The sequence below is a fragment of the Panthera onca genome, chromosome C2 (assembly GCF_046562875.1).
Source record: "Panthera onca isolate mPanOnc1 chromosome C2, mPanOnc1 haplotype 2, whole genome shotgun sequence".
NCBI lineage: Eukaryota > Metazoa > Chordata > Mammalia > Carnivora > Felidae > Panthera > Panthera onca.
Window position 1 is genome coordinate 48,367,191 of NC_138347.1, and position 21,922 is coordinate 48,389,112.

Consider the following 21,922-nt stretch of genomic DNA (forward strand, 5'->3'; position numbering starts at 1 on the left):
TTTTAGTTTTGCTGATTGTTTCCTTTGCTGTGCAGAAGCTTTTTATCTTGATAAGGTCCCAATAGTTCATTTTTGCTTTACTTTCCCTTGCCTCTGGAAACATGTCAAGTAAGCAGTTGTTGTAGCTGAGGTCAAAGAGATTGTTGCCTGTATTCTCCTCTAGGATTTTGATGGCATCCTGTCTTATATTTAGGTCTTTCATCCATTTTGAGTTTATTTTTGTGTATGGTGTAAGAAAGTAGTCCAGGCTCATTCTTCTGCATCATTCATCATCAGGAAAATACAAATCATACATCGTAACAAATTGGGATTTGTTCCAGATATGCAAGGCTAGCTCAACATTTGAAAATCAATTAATGTAATTCATATCAACAGGGTAAAAAAGAAAAATCACACGATCATATCAATAAATACAGAAAAAGCATTCAACAAAACCCAACTACCATTCATGTTAAAAACTCTTAGCAAAGTGAAAATATAGGGGAACTGCATCAACTTGATACAGAACATCTACAAAAATCATAAACTCAATCTCATACTCAATGGTAAGAAATGAGATGCTTTCCCCTAAGATGAGAACATGTTATAAAGGAAGAGAAGGAGGATTGAGAATACTGTATTATGTTATAAATTTTTCTATACATTGTTGGGTTTGATTTGCTAATAATTTGTTGAGGAGTTTTGACTTTACATTCATGAGAGATATTGATATGTAATTTTCCTTTTTTGTAATGTCTTTATCTAATTTTGGTATTAGAATAATGTTGGCCTCATAGAATGAGTTAGGAAGTGTTCCTTTTGCTTCTGTTTTCTAGAAGAGAGTGTAAAACATTGATATCAGTTTTTCCTCAAGTGTTTGGTAGGATTCAGCAGTAAATCCATCTGGGGCCTGATGCCTATTGTTCTGGAAGGTTATTGATTATTGATTCAGTTTCTTTATCAATATAGGCCTATTTAGATGATCTATTTCTCCTTGTGTGAGTTCAGTAGATTGTGTCCTTCAAGGACTTGGTCCATTTCATCTAGCTTGTCAAATTTGTGGGCATAGGCTATTCATAATATTTCTTTATTGTTCTTTTAATGTTCATGGGATCAGTACTGATGACTCTTTTTCATGTCTGTTATTTGTGCCTTCTCTTTTTTTTATGGTTAGACTGTCTACAGGTTTATCAATTTGAATGATCTTTACAAATAATGAGCTTTTGGTTTCATTGATTTTGTCTATTAATTTCCCGTTTTCAACTTCATTGATTTTTGCTCTGATTTTTAATTATTTCTTTAAAAAGAAAGTGGACTTAGATTAGTTGTAAATGTATACTGCAACCTCTACAGTAACCACCAATTTATTTATTTATTTATTTTGAGAGAACAAGTAGGGGAGAGGGGCAGGGGCAGAGGAAGAGAGAGAAAGAATCCCAAGCAGGTTCCATGCTCAGTGCAGAGCCAGACACAGGGCTCAATCCTGTGACCCTGGGATCATGACCTAAGCCAAAATCTGGTCAGACACTCAACTGACTGAGCCACCCAGGAGCCCCCCAAAATGTATCTTTTAAGTTTATCTATTTTGAGAGAGAGAGAAAGAGAGAGTGAATGGGGGAGGGGCAGAGAGAGACAGAGAATCCCAAGCAGGCTCCTTGGGAGCCTGACAAGGTGCTCAGTCTCACAAACCATGAGATCATGACTTGTGCCCAAATCTAGGGTTGGACACTCAACTGACTGAGCCACCCAGGTGTCCCTAATCTAAGTCCACTTTCTAATATCTCTGTGGTCTCATAAGTAGTGCCAGGACCTCATAATACAGTATTCCCAATTCCTCCTTCTCTTCCCTTACATTTTTTTCTGTCCTTTATTTCGTTTTTCCATAAGCTATAATCAACTCATATGTCATTGCTATTATTATTTTGAATAAACTTATCTGTTAGATCAATTAAGAATAAAAAAACTAGGGGCGCCTGGGTGGCTCAGTCGGTTAAGTGTCTGACTTTGACTTAGGTCATGATTTCATGGTTTGTGAGTTCAAGCCTCACCTCGGGCTCTGTGCTGACAGCACAGAGCCTGGAGCCTGCTTCAGATTATGTGTCTCCCTCTCTCTCTCTGCCCCTCCCCCACTTGTACTCTGTCTCTCTCTCTCAAAAATAAACATTAAATTTTTTTTTTTTAAAAGATCTCTCTAGACTCTTGCAGGATAAATCTCCTTGGCTTGTCTATAAACCCACTCATAATCCAGTCGATGTCCTGCTATTACTTCACATAGGACTAATATTCCTTATTTGTTAAACTTTGCTATGTTCCTTGGACACATCAGAACTTTCCATTTTGTGATTTTGCACTCTGTATCCCGCCTATTTGGGGCCATCCTTTTTTATCTGGCTTTTCTAGTTTTAGTCTTAAAATCTGACTCAAATACCACCTCTTCTGGAAAGTCATCGCTGGATAAATTGTCTCTGTCCTCAACATCTCTCTTCTGTGTTCTTAAAGCATGTAAAAATCTGCATGTTGACTTAGGTGCCTTATATGCCTGCCTATCTATCTATCGACTATCTATCTATCATCTATCTAATCTATATAATCGCCTGTTTCCCTCCGTAGATTCTAATGTCCTTGTTCAAAGTATTATGTCTTTTAAATGTAGCTTTTTGGTATTCATAACCTGTCATAAGTATTGTATATCCTGTGTAAATTCTCAATATATATTTTTGTTGATGATGATGTTACAAAAAATACTTCTCCAGTGCTACTCAAGGTGATTGTTTTACATGTAGAAATTAAAGGCTACACATCCAAAAGGAGAAACTGATTAGCCAGTTTGTGAAGTATTCTATTATTTATTGTTTTTTTAGGAACATTAACCCCCACAGCAAACACCACAATAAAGTTCTGCAGGAATGGTGGAACCTGGGAAAATGGCAGATGTGTTTGTCCAGAAGAGTGGAGAGGATGGAGATGTACAATCCGTAAGTTACTTGGGATGGCACTAGGGTATGAGATTTAGGTGGCTTGTGTTAATAAGGACAACAGCAAAGTTTTTCAAATGCTTCTGTTAATGATTTAGTAACAATGGGTTTAATAATGATGGCTTTAACATGTGTTTGTAGCTTAATAGTAAAAGCTGAGTATTCTTTTTGGGCTATTTACTTGTATGTTCAATATACCTAGTATGTTTCCCAACTATCAAGTTTCTCTCTAAACTGACAGATGCTTTTCCTTCTGGTTGCACTGTCTACTTCAGGGCAATGGGTGATATGGTTTTCTCAGGTCCTTCTGGTTGGTGATATGCTATATTACCCCATTTCAAAGATCACAATTCTAATATATTTAACTTTTCTGAAACCAAGGTACATCTTCCTATCTAACTATATATGTAGATGAAGTTTTTGTCTTTTCATCCTTTCTCTTGATGAGATGTTGTAAAATTAGTGGTTTTACTTCAGACAGTGCTCTCTCAGAATCAAAGTTCAAAGCTACTTCTTTTTTTAATTGAAGTATAGTTGACACACAACGTTACATTAGTTTCATATGTACAACATAGTGATTCAACAACTCTACCCATTATGCTATGTTCACCACAAGGGTAGCTACCATCTGTCACCAAACAATGATGGTTCAGTACCATTGACTTTATTCCCTGTGCTGTACCTTTCATCCCAGTGACTTATTTACTCCATAACTAGAAACCTGTATCTCCCACTTTCCTTCATTCATTTCGCCAATTCCCCCTGGCAACCCCTCTGGCAACCACTCTGTATTTATGCATCTGTTTCTGTTTTTTATTTGTTTATTCATTTCGTTTATTAGATTCTACATATAAGTGAAGTAATATGATATTTTTCCTTTTCTGTCTTACTTATTTTACTTACCCTCTAGGTCCATCCATGTTATTGCAAATGGCAAGGTCTCATTCTTTTTTATGATTAAGATTCATATATATATATATATGAATATTCCCAGCAAATATATATATATATATATATATATATGTATATATATTTCTTTATCCACTCATCTACTGACAGATAGTTAACGTTGCTTTCTTGTCTTGGATATTGTACATAGTGTTTCAAAGCTACATCTTCATCTACAGTGTGCTTTCCAATACTCTGTACACTTTGTGCTCCCTGCTTAGGATCCAGAGTCCTAGAAATGCATTCCTACCATTTCCTGCACTCCTACAAGGCAGTATATCTCACATGCTCCATGACTTTGGTCTTTTTGCTTTGACCCACATCCTCATGATGCCCTTTGGTAGTAAAGACAATAAAGATATAAGCTCTATATCTTTAATTTTCAAGATTGCCACTAATTTGATTATACTATCCTTTTTGATGTGTTAGTGATTACAGCCTACCTCTACCAGGTTATATATTGTGTACATTTTAACTAGAAGACATTATCTAACATACTAATTTTTCTAATGGTATTAATATTAACTCAACCAGATAAAAAAGTATGAAATTCCTGGCGGGCCAGTGAGTCCTAAAGTTTTCTATCATCCTTCAAATTATACTGAATAGGTTTTGAACTTTGACTTTTATCTTGTTTGAAATTTTAAAAAGAAAATTATAATTTATGATGAAAAAATATATTTTCTTTTCATCATAGCTTATTTCTGTGAAAGCAGTACCGCTGGTGATTTAACTTTTGCCAGAATTCCGGTGGGACAATATGGATCTTCCCAGCAAACATGTGGTGAGAACACTTTAAATGGTATGTGTTTTTCCAAACGTCTCCTCTGTGTAAGCATATTAATCGCTATGCTGGATCATACCTATCATTCCTCCAACCAGTATTAAGTTCCTGGAAGATGCATCAAAGACGGCTTTGTGGAACAGTTTGCCTCCCTTTCATGATACCAGTGTTCCAAGTTCAGGATGCAATTTCACATAATTCTAATTCTCCTAAAAACTATAATATGGATCAGTTAAAAATTCCTTTAACTCCTTCTCCCATTGGTTTATTTCCCCAGCTTACTCTATGTCCTTGAATTTAATCATGTTAATATCTGCTTATGGAGTTTTATAACTTGTCTGAATATTAAACATTAGCTATAGATTTGTACCATATCTACTTTCAGACTTCCTCTTTCTAGGTAGAGATGCTGTTAAGTTTGTCCACAGTTGGTAGTACTTCATCTCCTTGGTAATTTTAGTTAGCCATCTTGGAACATTCTCTAGATTCATCATACCTTTCTTGGAGCATGACAACCTTGTGTGCATAGAGACATTCCAAGAATAAAGGCACAAATAACATTTTTTAAATGTCTATGCTCCCTGACGATATCCAGGATTTTGATGACTTACTTCAATGCTGCATTGGGTAATATCTTCTGAGAGTAGCCCTTAAAAATTCATAGGTTCCTTTCCTAACAGCTTAGAACCCATTATGCTGTATAATTTTCTCTCAGTGTTTTACCTGAACTTTGTTTGCATTGATTTTCCTTTGACCACTCCTCCTATCTCTCACATCTTCCTGCAGGATATCATCATTTCCTGCAGCACTGGACATCTGAATAACAGCCAATTCTAGATCATTTATGAAAATGTTTGAGAGAACTTCAGTCAGTAATAACCCTGGGGAGAATTTCGCATTTTATATAGATATTTATTTTTGTTTATGTCATGCTCTTTGAAATGCTACAGTACTTATAGGTGCTGGTCTTTCCCCTGTGTTTCTTTATCTTATTTATTCTAAGAGATTATGTAAACCAGTATGCCATTTGCAGAGTCCAAATTGCCTTTGCCCACATATATCATGCCTACTCAAATCTTCATGATCCTATTCTTTACATATGTCCTTATAAGGCTAGAGCCTCTTGATTAAAAGCTCAGAAGGTGAAAGACATGGGGCTTCGTGTATTGGTACTTACTTTTTATAATGTATGTCCATGGATACTTACCGTCTTAATTTTTATCTGTTTTGTTTGTGTTAAATATTTCATTATAACTTGTAAAAGAGATACAACTACAAAAAATACCTATGTGCTACCCAATCTGGAACAGTAAAAATGTCAGTAACATATGCATCAAGGGACATCACTCTTGTTTGATTTTTTTAAAATGTTTTTGGGACAAGGGAATCACCATCTTTCATTTGGTTCTTTTATTTGGTTATTTTTATTTTCTGAGCAACTATTGTGAAAAGGTTTATCTTACTTACCTTTAAATTTCAGATTGAGCCCATAAAATAATTTTAAAGATATAGATTCCAACTATTGGCAAATGTGTGTTTAGTTTTATATTAAGAATTACTTCTGAATTATTCACTTTTATACAACAAATGACCAAGATATTTTCAATGATTTTGCGTAGGTAGATTCATACTTGTAGGAGGTGATTTTATTTGTCAACAGCTTCTTAAGCTTTGTTCACAGGAGAACACTGAATTAGGGAGGCTCAGTGATAATTATAAGAAATAAACCTAATGATTCATGAGTATTGAAAGCCAACCAGGTATCAAATAGGTGCTACAATATAGTAGAACTCTTTGCCTTTCAGTTTACTCAGATTTGGATAAAGAAGGAAAGATCAATATGTAATTCATTATCTAGTAGGAATTTTTCATATTGTTTCCTATCTCTTCAACCCTCATCACATCCAATTCAAAGCCCTATGTCCCTAGTTGCTGGAAGGCAAATCTTCCTTGCAGACTTCAAAGGAAGGAAATAGTTTTGAATTCCAGATTTAAAAATTAAGACAAGTGATATCTGCCTTTAAGATTCCTGTAGTAACTGGCCGATTCACTTTTCCATTCCTGTATATTAAACTACCCCAAATTTCGTGGCTTAAAAGAATTAATGATTTAGATTTTTCATAGTTCTGTGGGTTGATTGTGGCAGCTGGAGTCCTAAATGGCAAGACTGAAGGGCCTCAGTTCCCTTCCACATAGCCTCTTATTCTCTAGTAGATTGGAGCTGCTTCCTTATTCAACAGTCTCAGGACAGTGTTCCAAGGGGGTGAAGGCTGAAACTTCATCTTCTTGAGGCCAGGTTCTGGAGCTCTCACAGAACATTCTCTTGGTCAATGCCAGTTGTAAGTCCAGGCTCAATTCAGGAAAAGGAGGAATAGACTCCACCTTTTGGCGGGAAAAGCAACTAAATCACACTGAGATGGAGGTGTGTATAGGGGCAGATTGTTGCTAGTGGCCATGTTTGCAAACACTTGTTTTGTTTTGTTTTGTTTGCTTCTTTTTATTAAAGTGGGCTATCCAATAGCTACTCGGATGTGCAATATTTCTATATATGGAGAAATAGTATTAGAAAATGTGACAAAAGGAAATTGCGATGAAAATCTGGAAACCCTGGAAAACAAGGTATGCCCTATGGTCCATGTTCTGGGTAACTGGAAAAAGTTTGGATTCTGTATACTCTCTGTTCTTTAGATACCTGATGGTCAGATCTATGCTTTTTAAACATTTTTAAAAATTTTATTGTTATTATTTTTTAATTTTGTTTTTACTTTTGAGAGAGAGATTGCAAGCGGGGGAGGGGCAGAGAGATAGATTGAGAGAGAAAGGGAGACACAGAATCTGAAGCAGGCTCCAGGCTCTGAGCTGTCAGGACAGAGCCCGATGCAGGGCTTGAACTCATGAACCGTGAGATCATGACCTGAGCCGAAGTTGGACACTTAACTGACCCACTCAGGAGCCCCTGAATCAATGCTTTTAAAACTGTCAAATTAGAAAAAGCAAAAACTGGGGTTCCTGGGTGGCTCAGTCAGTTAAGACTTCAGCTCAGGTCATGATCTCAAGGCTTGTGAGTTAGAGCCCTGCATTGGGCTCTGTACTGTGACAACTCAGAACTGGAGCCTGCTTCTGATTCTGTGTCTCCCTCTCTCTCTCTGCCCGTCTCCTGCTTGCACTCTGTCTCTCTCAAAATTAAGAAACATAGAAAAAAGAAGTAACAAAAACTGGTAATTAAAGCCACTCTTTTTTTTTTTTTTGAAGATGACATCTGTTTGTGAAAAAGGACAGTTGTACATGGGTTCAGCAAATTTTAGTGAATGATAATCTGTAACATATTTTAAATGGCCTCATCTTTTTAGATCAGTGGTAAAGTATTGACTGAAAATAGATCACTGGTATCTGAAACCAAAAGGAAGGTATTTTGATGGTCAACTTTATTAGAATAAAGAGGAAAAAGAAGAAAAAAAAACTATTATCCAACACCTTTTGAGACAGGAAACCCCAGACCCTAATGCTGGTCTCAGGGCTGTAACCATGAGCAGGTGAAGTGGGAATTACATAGACTAGATGTTTTATTCATGAAGATTAAATTATTTTGACCTAATATATACCTAAATGCAATTGCATGGGATTGCTAATACCTGCGGCCAAGAAAGGAGAGGAGGAAACTTTAAGTGGTCCAAGTGCAGGGCATGTAACATACATTATCTCATTTAGTCCTTATGGAACCTCTGTGAGTTAGATGTTATTCTCATAGATAATTATAGTGATTATACTAATTCTTGATCACTTACTGTGTAGCAAATATTGCACTAACATTTTACATATGTTTTTAAATCACATTTAATTCTTATAACAACTATATAAATAGTTATGAATGTACCTATTTTATAGATGAGGAAACAGTGTCTTTGAGAGGTGCAGTGAACCACAGCCAAAAAATGATGGAGCTGCTTCTTATTTTAAAGTCCACACTGTCCCACGCTGGCTCCCTAACTGTAGATGGGCAGGGTTGAAGGTAAAGATGGGGATGGAAGTGGAATGTGGAGATGGCTGCCAGCCACGTAGTTTGTGTCAACTACATAGGCTGGGGAAAGACTTCATGTTCCAGAGTTTGACTAGCCAGTTTTTGGCTCTCAGCTCTGACATTTTAAGCTGCATGGACTTTGGGTGAACTCCTTTCCCTCTTCAGACTTTTAAACAGGGAGAAGGATGCCCTACTCACAGTGTTGTTTTGTGTATTAAATGTGATAACATCTATAAAAACATCCAGCAAAATGCCTGCACAGAGCAGGGACCTAGCTATTGAATGAGAGCTTTCTTTGTTTTGTCTAGTGATTGGATATTATTTTCAACTGTTCCCAAAGTATGAATGGCCTGTGAACTTGGTTTGATTTTTGAAATGATGCTGCCATCTAGTGAAAACTAACACACATGCTCACATTAACACCTGGCTCTACCAAAGACAATATGGATTAACATGTTTTATAGTCTCACAACACCAGAGCCAGGAGACTGATTGGTACCTGGAGATATGGTCGAGGTCAGTGTCTCCCAAACTGTCTTTGCTGAAAAGCTAGTTAAAATTTTTTTTTTACATTTATTTATTTTTTGAGAGACATAGAGAGACAGAGCACAAGTTGGGAGGGGCAGAGAGAGAAGGAGACACAGAATCTGAAGCAGGCTCCAGGCTCCAAGCTGTCAGCACAGAGCCCGATGCAGGGCTTGAACTCACAAACCGTGAGATCATGACCTGAGCCGAAGTTGGATGCCCAACTGACTGAGCCACCCAGGCAACCCTTGGAAAGGTAGTTTTAAAAATTTCCAACTCCTTGCTGACCAATAATTTTGTAAAATGTAATAAAAATTAATTACTAGGAAAATTGGATAAAAAAGATATGTAAAATACAGATTATTTTTTCTCTTCTAAAAGAGTTTTAAATTATTTACTTATATTTTATTGAAGTGTAATTGACATACAGTGTTACATTCGTTTCAGGTGTACAACATAGTGATTAGAACAAGTCTCTATGTTATGCTATGCTCATGCAAGTGTGGCTCCCATCTGAATACAAATCATTGAAAAAAATCATTAGATTCAATAACATGCAATTGTTGTAGAAGTTTCTGACCAGTAACTCTCAGTTTCTGTGCTTACCTTCCCTATGGACCCTATAACAAACAGTGAACCATTTGGTTCATGGTTCCCACCTTGAGTAGCATTGCTCTCCCTAAGGCAGCCTGTCTTAGTTCATTAATCCTGGCAGATAGTAAAGGCTGGAAAAACCACCAGCCTGCGTGTATTTTGTCCTTTTCACAAGTGGAGAAACAAACATGAAGAACCAAGTGGATGTGATATTCAGGAGATTGAGGGTCAGCTGAATTCCAGTTTATTCACCTGCAATTGCTTGCAAAGTATTTGGACATAGTTGTATAAATCTGGCTGTTTTGTTTTGTTTTGTTTTTAACAGATAGTCAATATGGTAGCACAGCTTGAGAACATTTCTAGTGAAACTCAGATTTTAACATCTAATGTCAGTAAAATGACTCCTGAGAACATCACTTCTGCTGCTAGAGTGGTCGGAGAGATCTTCAACACATCCAGAAATGCTTCCTTTGAGGTAAAACTCACAAGGTTTTAAAAGGGGGGAGGGGAAGAAAAAAAAAAGACATGGAAAGACAGACAAAACTAGAAATCCCTTTACTTAGTTCAATAGTAAGTATAATTATACTAAGTATCGTGGGCTGTGATGTTTTCATAGTCAGAACCCTGCACTCTTATTTTGTTTCTGCTTCTGGATCCAAGCATCTGCTTTTGTGTTCTCGGGGTGGGGTAGAGTTTCTGTGAAAGACCTTGCTTTGAGGGGAAATTCAGAAGCCTAAGCTTCCCAACTGACTCAATTTAAATTTCCATCATGCTTTATCTTTATTCTCTCTGCCATCTAAAACTAAACCTTCAATTTTGAAAAACACTTGCCTCTGGATTACCATACCAGTGGTGCCACATGATTCTGCAATAATTCATGATAATGATGATGTATGATGTATGTCTTCTATGATGATGGTTTGGTCCCTTGTTCCTGGCAGGCAAAAGACACTGCTGTATCGACAGTGAGTCAACTTCTAAGTGTCGGTGAAGATGTTTTTCAACAAGTTCCGGTTGCTGCTCCTGATGACGCTTTGACAACGTAAGCACAATTCCAATTGGGAAAGAAAACATTACAAAGTGCTGTGTACCATTAAGACAGGTGTTTTTATTTCTCTCATGGATGCACTAACTAGCTGATTCCTTGAGAATGAAGACTGAAGCCTTGGCTTTCCACCTGATCTTCATGTACTAGACAGGGTGGTATATGTTAACTCTTGGTTCCAGGGGTGTCCCTGGCCTAGGATATAGAGAGCGACTAGGATGATTTAGATTAGACTTCTTTTCCCGGCCTTAGCTGGGCATGGCCAAGGGTCAACCTGCATGCGCAATAGGAGCTCTTCCAACTCTTTTCTCAGCATAGAGCTGAAAGGAACAACATAACTTTGCGGGACAAAGCTCCCTACCCACAACTCAGCTATCCTTGAGATACTGGTGTATTTTGGTTAAGCTTTCTTAAGCTTTCCCAAGACTACATTGAAAAAAAAAAAGAATCCAACTCTACCTACTTTCTCTATTTTTGATCCCAGTGGGTTGGCATAGTTTTGGTTGTATATTTATAATAAAACTCGTACTTTATTATAAAGTTCCCTCACTATGATTCATTATGGTTTTATCTTATGCACAGTTTTTTTTGAGTTTAAAAAAATTTAAGTAAATATGCATGCTCATTGTATAAAAATAAGAAAATATATAGATGAGCAAAATTTTATTTTATTTTATTTTTACTTAAAATTTTTTTTAATATCCACTTATTTTTGAGAGAGAGAGAGAGAGAGAAAGAGAGAGAGCAGGAGAGGAGCAGAGAGAGAGGGAGACACAGAATCTGAAGCAGGCTCCAGGCTTCAAGCTGACTGTCAGCACAGAGCCCAACATGGGGCTCGAACCCATGAACTGTGAGATCATGACCTGAGCTGAAATCGGATGCTTAACCAACTGGGTCTGAGCCACCCAGACACCCCTAGATGAGCAAAATTCTAAAAATTGTCCCACCTTTATTAACTTGAGGGTATGTATTCTTCCAGATGTTTTCCTCTGTATGTGTGTGTGTTTGTATCATATTACATACTTTACAGATTTATAGCCTGTTTTCGTCATTTAATACTCCATGAATATCTTTTTAATATAAATATCTATACATTTATATCATAAATTTTTATTTTATTATATTTATTTTTGAGACAGCATGCACAAATGGGGAAGAAGGGCACAGAGACTGAGAGAGAGAGAGAGAGAGAGAGTGAGAGAAACTTAAGCAGACTCCATGTTGCTCATTCTCATGAACCATGAGATCATGACATGAGCAAAAATCAAGAGTCAGATGTTCAACTGACTGAGTCTCCCAGGTGCCCCTGCATCATAAATTTTAGATACTGCAAAATATGAGTGAACTTTAAGCAATTCCTGCTGAGGGACATTTTGATTACTTCAAGTCTTTTAAAACTTTGAGCAATCAACATTCTTATACACAATCTCTGTTTGCAAGGCCCATTATTTTTTTTAGGAGAAAGTCCTGGAAGAACTTACCAGTTTTCTAATTTTTACAGTGTTGAGCCCTCAAAGTAGAAAAAGTACAAAAGCATGAAATGCATAGTACATTCACAAGTTATAATTCTGAGACCTGGTTGTCATTTCAGCAGTTCAACTGGTGTATTTTATGACTTCAAATTTCAGTAGGAGTCTAGGCCCTTCCGACTGGGAGTGTGGAGATTCCCATTTTTCCTGAAGTTGGAGAAGAAAGTGGCCATGGCACTCAGAGTCTATGTTGAGTGACCATGGATCCAAGAGCTGGAGCGGGCTCCCTCCAGAACTGGAGGCTCTGTGTTTGCAGTCTTGCTAGGCAGAGAGGAGAAGAGTGGATGTTTCTGGTGAGAAAGTTGAGGAGACAGCAACTATGAGATTTGGCTGAGAAAGTCATACATCATGATACAGATGAAAGTACTGTCCTGACAATAAGTAATTATGAATTTTACTGGCTTAAGACATGGAGAATCAATTGTGTGTATTTATGTGTAATATCCAAATGGCTTCAGAGGAGGTGGTTAGAGGATAAAAATTTTAAATATGGGACACACTGAAACATGAAATGTAACCACACTCATAGTAATTCTTCCCATTCTGCATTTCTAGTCTACTTACTTTTTCTAATCCCATTGTGAAAGCTGACCCTCTCCCATGTGATCTTGTATATAAGCCCTTGGGGACTCAGGTCCTTATTCACTCAGATAAGGCTGTTGCCTCAGCCTCCAGGCCCCAGCCTCCCACACTTAGTACTCCTCAAGAGCTGCCAACAGAGGTGACCTCTAATACTCTCTCTGGGGAAGGAAACTAATTCCTTCCAAACTCTGTCCCCTCAACCTGGGCCTACATACAGGGTCTCCTGACAGACACCAGGCTTCAGTTACTCATCTCCCTTTGACTTCTGCCTTCTTTCACTTACAGTTTCTGGTTTGCATCCATAAGCTACTGGACTCCCCTTCTCAACTTATGGAGAGAAGCGGACAGTGTGAGACTAAAACTCCTTAAGTGGAGAAGGGGAGACTGGTGAAGTTCTCTAACATCCATTCATCCATTCTCTTGGTCTGAGTTGGGAGGAGCCTGGACAAAGTCTCTGCTGTTAAGGGCACCCTGCTACAATCAGTGAATCTAAGACTTCATTTTTCCATTTTGACCACATGCTGCAAAGACTGACCCATAACCCTGGAACTCTGCCCTCAAATTCAAGCCTATAATTGTCCTTGTTTACCTATTTTTGGGAATGCAAGACTGCTTCCCTAATACTGACCACTTTGTACATTTACATTTCACATTTTTATTTGTAATCTTGTTCCAACCAGCCTTCTTTGGTTAAAAGATCCTCACTTAGATTATTTTGACCAGAGATTTATTGTAAAGAAGCTTATGGAATCTCATGGGAACCTAAGAACAGTACCATAATATGGCAGGACTTTATGGATCCTGGAGTAAGGGGGTGGCAGGGCATCCAAGGCAGTTTTGAAGGTCCCATTAAAGGAGTTTGTGGGCCTTCCTTCTGGGAGAATATAATGGTTATGGCGACAGACTTTGGAGTCAAATAGTCCTGGGTTCAATCTTAGCATTGTTATTTAGTAGGTCCATGATTTTGGCCAAATTAATATCTTTTGGAAAAGCCTCAGATTCTTCAGTATAATATGGGAGTAACTGTGGGACTCACTTCAGTAAGATTCTTGTGAGGCTTAACTGAGATAATATATGTAAATAACTAGCATGATACCTGACTTACACACATTAAGTCTTGAAAAAAAAAAACAAAAAACATTGGCAGTTGTCTTTATAATTAATATGACTCAGTAAACATGTATGTTTCATTTTTACTTCTAGTTTCTGCTCTGGTCATAAATTGACCCTGTTGTTCATAACATTGGGGAAATAGTTTAAAACAGAATCTTTTCCCAACCCAGAAATGCTCTCCACAAAGACAGTAGAGAAAGAAAACACTTTTTATTGCATAAGCATTAAAGCAGAATGTGATGTGTATCATAGGCAAACACTAAGAGATTGCAGATGGAAAGGAGTCTCACTGCTTTATATAGCCAACCAGATATATCCCATTACATACAAGTTTTCAGGTAATCAATAACTAATCCTCAATTAAGAGAACTTAACAGCACTATTTGTCACACATAGTTCATCCTAGGTTAACCTGGTAATTGAGGTGACCATTTGATTAGCTAACTGACTTTATTCAGAGGAAGAACAAACTTCACATATCTTTATGACAGGAGGTAGCTTTGCAACTTGGAGAAAGGTACCCACCCAGTAAAATTAGGCTCCTACCCTCCACAGAAACTGGAAAATAGGGGCGCTAACTCCCTTGATGTTTACGTTTCAAAAAGATGGCTTCCATGTCCTTGCAAAAGACATTCCTAGGTCATAAATTGACAAAATGCCCATTTAGCTTTCTTCTTTTCTTTTCTTTTTCTTTTTTTTTTTTTTTACATTTTTAATGTTTATTTATTTTTGAGAGAGAGAGAGTGAGAGAGACAGAGTATGAGCAGGGGAGGGACAGAAAGGGAGGGAGACACAGAATCTGAAGCAGGCTTCAGGCTCTGAACCATCAGCACAGAGCAAGATGCAGGGCTTGAACCCACAAACTGTGAGATTATGACCTGAGCTGAAGTCAGATGCTTAACCGACTGAGCCACCCAGACGCCCTGCCATCTAGCTTACAAAAGAATTTATTTATATTTCAAAGAGAGGAGAAAGTACTTACAAAGTACTTTACAAAGTAAATGCTCATAGGAAAAGGAAGAGAGAGAAATTTCTTCTCTTATTTTCAACAGGAAAGTTAAGTCTCTTATTTTTAATTTGTATTTGTCTTTACAATGACAGAATGACCTCTCTGGTGCCCTCTAAACCATGGTTGTCCTGATATGACTATGACACTAACTTGAAAATTCCTGGGTGAAAGAATCTGATTGCTTCTTCTAGTCATTTGTACTGGTTTTGGTCAGCCTCTGTGTTGGGTACCCTGAGGCAGAGCATGCATCTCTAATATAATCAGCGATGGCAAGAGGAGGGAAGAATCACATGGAAGAAAAATACAGCCTTGAAAGTGGCTGTGACTAGAGCAACCCTTGAAAAGTGGTTATGGACCCTGCAGTCACTGCCATATATCTAGTACATTGTTCTCTTTAGCCTTCAAATGCCTGAGGGAGCACCTCTTGCTATCTCCAGTGTTTCATAGGGTACTGACCTCTTAGTAGGTGCTCAACAGATATTGTTTGGTTGACAAATGTATAAAATATGCTCTTAGAAGATTAGAATTTTGTTAGGCATTCCTTCTGTTGAAAGCAGCTCTGGAGTATGACTGTTATTCTTTACATGGAGTATGGTTGTTATTCTTTATTCTTTAGTGTGAATTGCTAAAAATTCATAAAATGGAGTTATGAATAGAAAACATTTAAAACAGAGAAAGCAACTCAAATGGTTCCATATGAATGATTGTCACATTCTCTTTATAAAAACAATCTTTAATTATTTTAAAGTTTATTTCTTTATTATGTCACTTGGGGAAGGGAAAAATACTTTAGTGGACAAAATAAAAATTTAGAATATGGAACAACTACATTTTAATGAAATCCCTTCTTTCTAGGAAAACTAGATTGAACCATTTATCTTAGATATAGAGATTTTGTTTTGTCAAGTACAGAAATAGTACAAATATTTCTTAAAGCAAACAAGGAAAAGAAAAGGTCTTATGACTTTTCTTGGAGAACACCAAATTGACAGGTTCTCCCCACTCCCTCCAACCTTCTATCTAATCTGTCTTTGAAGTTATCCAAAGTAGAAAAGAATATAGTGGAAACCTGCAATGTTTAGTTAATAACTGAGGCTGTGAGCTCAAAGATGTACTCTTACATGGTTCCAAATGAATTGTTGCCTCTGGAACCACCAACTCACAAGAGATGCTTGAGACCTGAAGGGGTTCACGTGAGAGAAGAGAAGGGAGTTCAATAAGTGGAAATTGATTCTCACCACTGTAGAAGCAAGAAGCACATGTCCGGTCAATGATGGGTAGCAACACCACCCTTTTGTGAAGAGAAGCACAATAAAGATTATTTCTATGGGGAAATTTGTCTTTCTTGAGTTCCAGCTGTCTGGAATCTATATACAGGGTATCTTTCAGGGGAGAGAGTCCACCAGAACTTTAGAAAAATTCTATGTAATGAAGAAACACTCTGGTGAAGAAAATAAATTATTTTAAGTTGATTGTGCCATTGTGTGATCACATGAGTTCTGTGGTCATGCCTTTCTACTGGAATGTGGGAGAGAACACATACCACTGATTTTTATGACAAATCTATAGAATATTATGTTGTTATGTTTTATTCTATACAGGCTTATTCAACAAATGGAGAGTTATTCCTTGTCTTTGAATAGCACTTCAGTGGTGAAACCTAATGTAGCAGTACAGACTGTTTTATTCTCTACAAAAAGCACTGTGCTCTTCTCTGTGAAGAAAGGTGAGGTGTTTATCTCATGTACTTATGATAGCAGAGAGCATTCTGCTATCAACCATGAAAAATGCCCTATTTGTGAAAATGTTGGCTTAAAATTCTACTTTTCTCCCTCTCACAGGAGATAGTGATTCCCTCATTTCTGGTTCCATAACTGTGGACACAAATGTGAGCAACACTAATCCAGATGCAGAGACTGAACTTCAAATTTTGCTCAATACCTCAAAAAGTAGGTCTCAAACTTTGTTTCAGTAAAAAATACCCTCAAATTTATGGAATTAGTAACTTAAAATCCACTGAGTGAAAAATAATGTTTACTTAGTTTCATACTGAGTTGCATTTGAGTTCATTTGAGCTCTGACAAATTATGGTAATCTCTACTATTCTGGATGATAGAGATGATTTCTTTCTCTCTTTTTTTTTTCTTCAAAAGCCTTGGAGCAAAGTTGAAATACTCTGATCATGGACACAGATCTTTTTTTCTAACAAAAATCTAGCTAATGCAGGTCTGTTTTACACTTAAAAATACATTTAAAAATATTCGGTCACAAATTCTGCCCATATTTACTAGTGGCATGGCATTTACAGGCACGGATTCATCCTATGGGCCTGCCTCAGGATATTTTATGTAACTGACACAGTCACCATCTTGTGGCAACAGACTTTAGCTATCTCCACTACTATGGTACTTACCCTATCATCTTGCATACGGCCCTTCAGGAATTTTTATGTCTAATGTGAAATGCTGGTACTTTTCAAAGTCTAAAAAAAAGTGATTATTTTGACAATAACAATAAGCAAAATAGGCACACACATTGCTTTATTCTCTCCCCAAATAAAAAAAAATCTGATCCTAAAAAGTATACATTTTAGAATTAATAATGGCACTACTAAAGAAGAAGCGGGTATTATTCGTGTGTCTGGCATGCTGTGGAATTTTGCTTCCATTTGCTTTGGATACATGCTTTGTGAAGGAGAGACTAAATCTAAGTCTTTTTTGTTCTTTCTGTGTTTTTCTTTTAATTAAAGAATATTTCATGCATATAGAAAAGTACAGAAAATAATGTAAGCACACCTATGTACCCACCAACAAGGCAAACTGATGTCAAATTTTGCTATGTTTGCTTCAGACCCCCTAAAAAAAAAGAAGATATTACAGCTGCACCTGAAGTTCTGTGCCCTATCTTTTCCCATCTCTCCTCCCCAGAAATAACATCTATTTGAAGTTGGTACGCTTCATTTTTATGTTTGTCTTTAAACTTGTGCTACATATTTATATATCCATACATAAAATAGTCTATTTTGCAGGTGTTTAAAATATTTACATAAGTGGTATCATGTTGTATGGAACTTGCTTTTTTAAATTTCAATTTAATTAATTTTTTTTTTGGAACTTGCTTTTTTTGAAAACTAAACATCTCTTTTTGGAGATTTATTCATATGTTATCTTAACTTTTGCCTATCTGATAAATATGTTACGAGTATTTTTATATTCCTTTTGCAGCTTTGAAGTTCAATGATACGTTAGATTTTTTTCCTTCCTTTACTTGAACATCTTTTCATGTGTTATTAGACATTCTGATTTTCTACTCTGTGACTTGCCTATTCAAACACTATGATCATTTCTCTACTGGCTTTTTGTTTGTCTTTTTCTTATTGGTCATTAGAAGTTCTTTGTGTACTTTGAACACAAAGTTATATATTTGTTATATATAAGTCACAAATATCTTTCCTCCAGTCTGTAGCAATGACATGGATGGAACTAGAGTGTATTATGCTAAGCAAAATAAGTCAGAGAAAGACAAATGCCATATAATGTCACTCATATATGGAATTTAAGAAACAAAACATAGAGGAAGGGAATAAAAAAAGAGAGAGAGGGAGGCAAACCATAAGAGACTCTTAACTATAGAGAACAATCTGAGAGTCGATGGAGGTGAGGTGGGTGTAGGGATGGGCTAAATGGGTATTAAGGAGGGCATTTGTTATGATAAGCACTGGCTGTTATACGTAACTGATGAATTACTAAATTCTACTCCTGAAACCAATATTACATTATATGTTAACTAACTAGATTTTAAATAAAAACTTGAAAGAAAAAACTGTCAAGAAGGTATATCCAGAAATACAGATATTTAAAAAAATTATAGGTAAATAGAATTTCTTCTAGTGAATCTGAAGATCTAGTTGAAAGTGATTGTTTTCTAATAAATGAGCAAAATACTGTAGGAATGAGGAGAGGGGTAAGCAAGAATTTTCATTTTTTAATTTATATATTTCTATAGATTTGACCTTTAAATCAACCATGTCATTCTTTTATAAAAAACAATAATAATGAAAAGAAGCCTTACTGAATTTTTAGGGTTAACTTTGTTATCTAGTGTTAAGAAGGAACAATTTGGTAAGGTCAATGTGCCGTGTAAAAACTCTGTAAACCAACGTCTTTATTTCTGGGTAGAGGATAGAACAACATGGCTGGCTGTGGAGGACATTTTAGGAGTCGTCAGGACATTGTCTGCCTATCTATGCAATCACACTGAATATGCTGGCTCACTGCCAGGGTTTTAGTTTTCCCGATATCACTAGTAAAAGCAGAGTTTAGAAAATTATTTCAGTCTAAAATGTGTATTATTTTTGTTGCTTCTGTTTTAAATATGACAACAGTTGTACAAAGTGTTAAGAGGCATTCCTCAGGTTGTTCTGTTTGACCACTGCCATGGCCAGCCTCCATACAAAAACCCTCTGCTGTGGCCATGCTTTTCTAGGGCCTCTGAGGAATAGCTGACCGCTTTTTCCAGCCCCCTGAAGAAATATGTCACGATAGCCTCTCAGCCTCGGGAAAGACCTGTGATCATCATGAAGTAGTCAATAGTTCAAGAGATGATGGAAAGTATCTGGCTCCACTGAAACAGTCCCTAATATGTGCAAAGTGAGCTCCTGGCTCTGTGGCTGAATAGACTGGTTTCTGCTCAGTCCCTTTTAACAGGACACAGAACTCACAGACCACTTTTCTAGGCACAGCTGCCTCCATATTCGCTCACTGTTTCTGGTCTGATGTCTTAACAGTGGGTAAAGAGACATGGCTTTAGGCTACCTGAATGTCATGTTCACTCTTGCTGCATAGAAAGCAAGATGTTATTTTTATACATGAGATCCTCACAATACCTCCTTGAGGTGGATTAGGTAGAAACTTTTGTCCCTATTTAGAAGGTAAGGAATCTGAAACTCAGGAAAAAAAATTAACGTGAGTGGAATGGCAAGACACAGGTTATATATGTTAATTACATATTGCAATTGAAGAAAGATTCAGCCAGCAAACCATTTTTACTGTACTTTACTCAAAGATAAGCAGCCATGCAGTTGAACAATGACATGGGACTTTGTTTTTTGTTTGCCCTTAGGTTCATTTGTTGATTTTAGTTTTTATTTATTTATTTTCTTCACAGGTAACACAAAATGTGGCTTTATAGTGTATCAAAACAGCAAGTTTTTCCGATCAAAAATTTTTAAACCTAAATCAAATTTTAGTCAAAAAATTATCTCAGGCAAAACTGATGAAACAAAAAAAGATCAGAGAACTTCTGTTGAAATTGTCTTTAACCCAAGGGTGAGTTTTCCCACTAACAACAAAAAAAATTCTGTCCACTTTTGATTACAAAAGCAGGGTTGGTTGGGCAAAAGAAATCTACAGAAAAACCCTTTATTTTTTTAAGTTTTTGTTTAAATTCCTGTTAGTTAACATACAGTGTAACATTAGTTTCATGTGTATAATAGTTATTTCACAGGAAAATTCTGTGAAAGATTCTTTGAAAATATTCATTTATACCTTCTCCCACCTGTTTTTGTCAGACTAGCTAAATGCAAAATGAACTAATTTGAATTTCATATCCTTTTCCCTCCTCCCTAATCTATAATGAAGATGTTACACTTAGTACATACCTAATTGATTTCTAATATGCTTATCTTCTTCTATTTGATTTTTTCTACCTGGTTAAGTATTTAAAAAGAAATTAGTTGTAATGTTTTCAATTTACAGTATGATCCAAAAACGTTCCAAATTCATTCCTATGCCTGTGTCTATTGGAATTTTATAAAAAAGGATTGGGACACAAATGGTTGTCACAAACGGAGGGGCACTGATGAATTCTTGTACTGCCACTGCAACCATACTACGAATTTTGCTGTATTAATGGTAAGGATGTACATAGTAATCTCTTTCAGGCCAAGAATTTTCCTTATACACAGCTCTGGTATATACTAAATTGGAGATACCTTTGGGGCTTATTTTGCATAGAAATTCAACCTAGATTACACGGAAAAACAGGGAATGGAGAGATGATTTAAAAAGGAAGTTCTGGTAAAAGCAAGTAAATAGAGCTTTCTACAGTATGGTCTCAGGGTGGGTGAGTTCAGCACTGTGCATTTATTAGTGAGAAGGGAGCCCATATGCAAAAGAGGAGCTGACAGACTCCATTCAACTAACTCACATGTGAAACTTGAAGTTGTTATAGCCAGAGGTAAGGCTGTATAGTCTGTGTCAAGGGTGGGTTTAATGCATACTTGACTATGGGTGGGCAGTTTAAATAAGTTACTCAAAGCTTTTTCCACTGGAATAATCTACGTTGCTAAGTTTATGCTAGAAGATAAAAGAGGAAAAACTCTTGAATTTATCCAATTTGTTCCACAGTTCCTTTATGTATTCCTTAAAGCTTAAAAGCAATTTTTTAAAAATATGAATATAGTTGACACACAATGTTACATTAGTTTCAGGTGTACAGCATAGTGATTCGACATGTTTCTACATTAGGCTGTGCTCACCACAAGTGGAGCTATCATCTGTCACCTTTCAATGCTACCACAGTACCACTGACTATATTCCTTATGCTTTGCCTTTTATTCCTGTAATTATTTATTCCATAACTGAAAGCCTGTATTTCTCACTCCCTTCACTCATTTTGTTCATCCTCCATTCTCTGCCCTCTGGCAACATCAGTTTATTCTCTGTATTTACAGGTCTGATTATGCTTTTTGTTTGTTTATTCAAGTGTTTTTGTTTTTAGATTTCACATGAGTGAAATGATATGGTATTTTTCTTTCTCAG

General features: G+C 36.6%; 1 protein-coding gene across 1 annotated transcript in view; it reads left to right on the forward strand.

Annotated features, from left to right (window-relative positions):
• ADGRG7 (adhesion G protein-coupled receptor G7) overlaps positions 1 to 21,922 on the forward strand; it is a 78,053-nt gene that overhangs the window by 16,249 nt on the left and 39,882 nt on the right. The window contains exons 2-10 of the mRNA XM_060640166.3: positions 2,841 to 2,954; positions 4,600 to 4,704; positions 7,193 to 7,305; positions 10,149 to 10,298; positions 10,765 to 10,865; positions 16,703 to 16,827; positions 16,943 to 17,050; positions 20,268 to 20,428; positions 20,858 to 21,013. Of these exons, the coding sequence (XP_060496149.3) occupies positions 2,841 to 2,954; positions 4,600 to 4,704; positions 7,193 to 7,305; positions 10,149 to 10,298; positions 10,765 to 10,865; positions 16,703 to 16,827; positions 16,943 to 17,050; positions 20,268 to 20,428; positions 20,858 to 21,013 (1,133 nt within the window). The remainder of the gene's footprint in view (positions 1 to 2,840; positions 2,955 to 4,599; positions 4,705 to 7,192; positions 7,306 to 10,148; positions 10,299 to 10,764; positions 10,866 to 16,702; positions 16,828 to 16,942; positions 17,051 to 20,267; positions 20,429 to 20,857; positions 21,014 to 21,922) is intronic.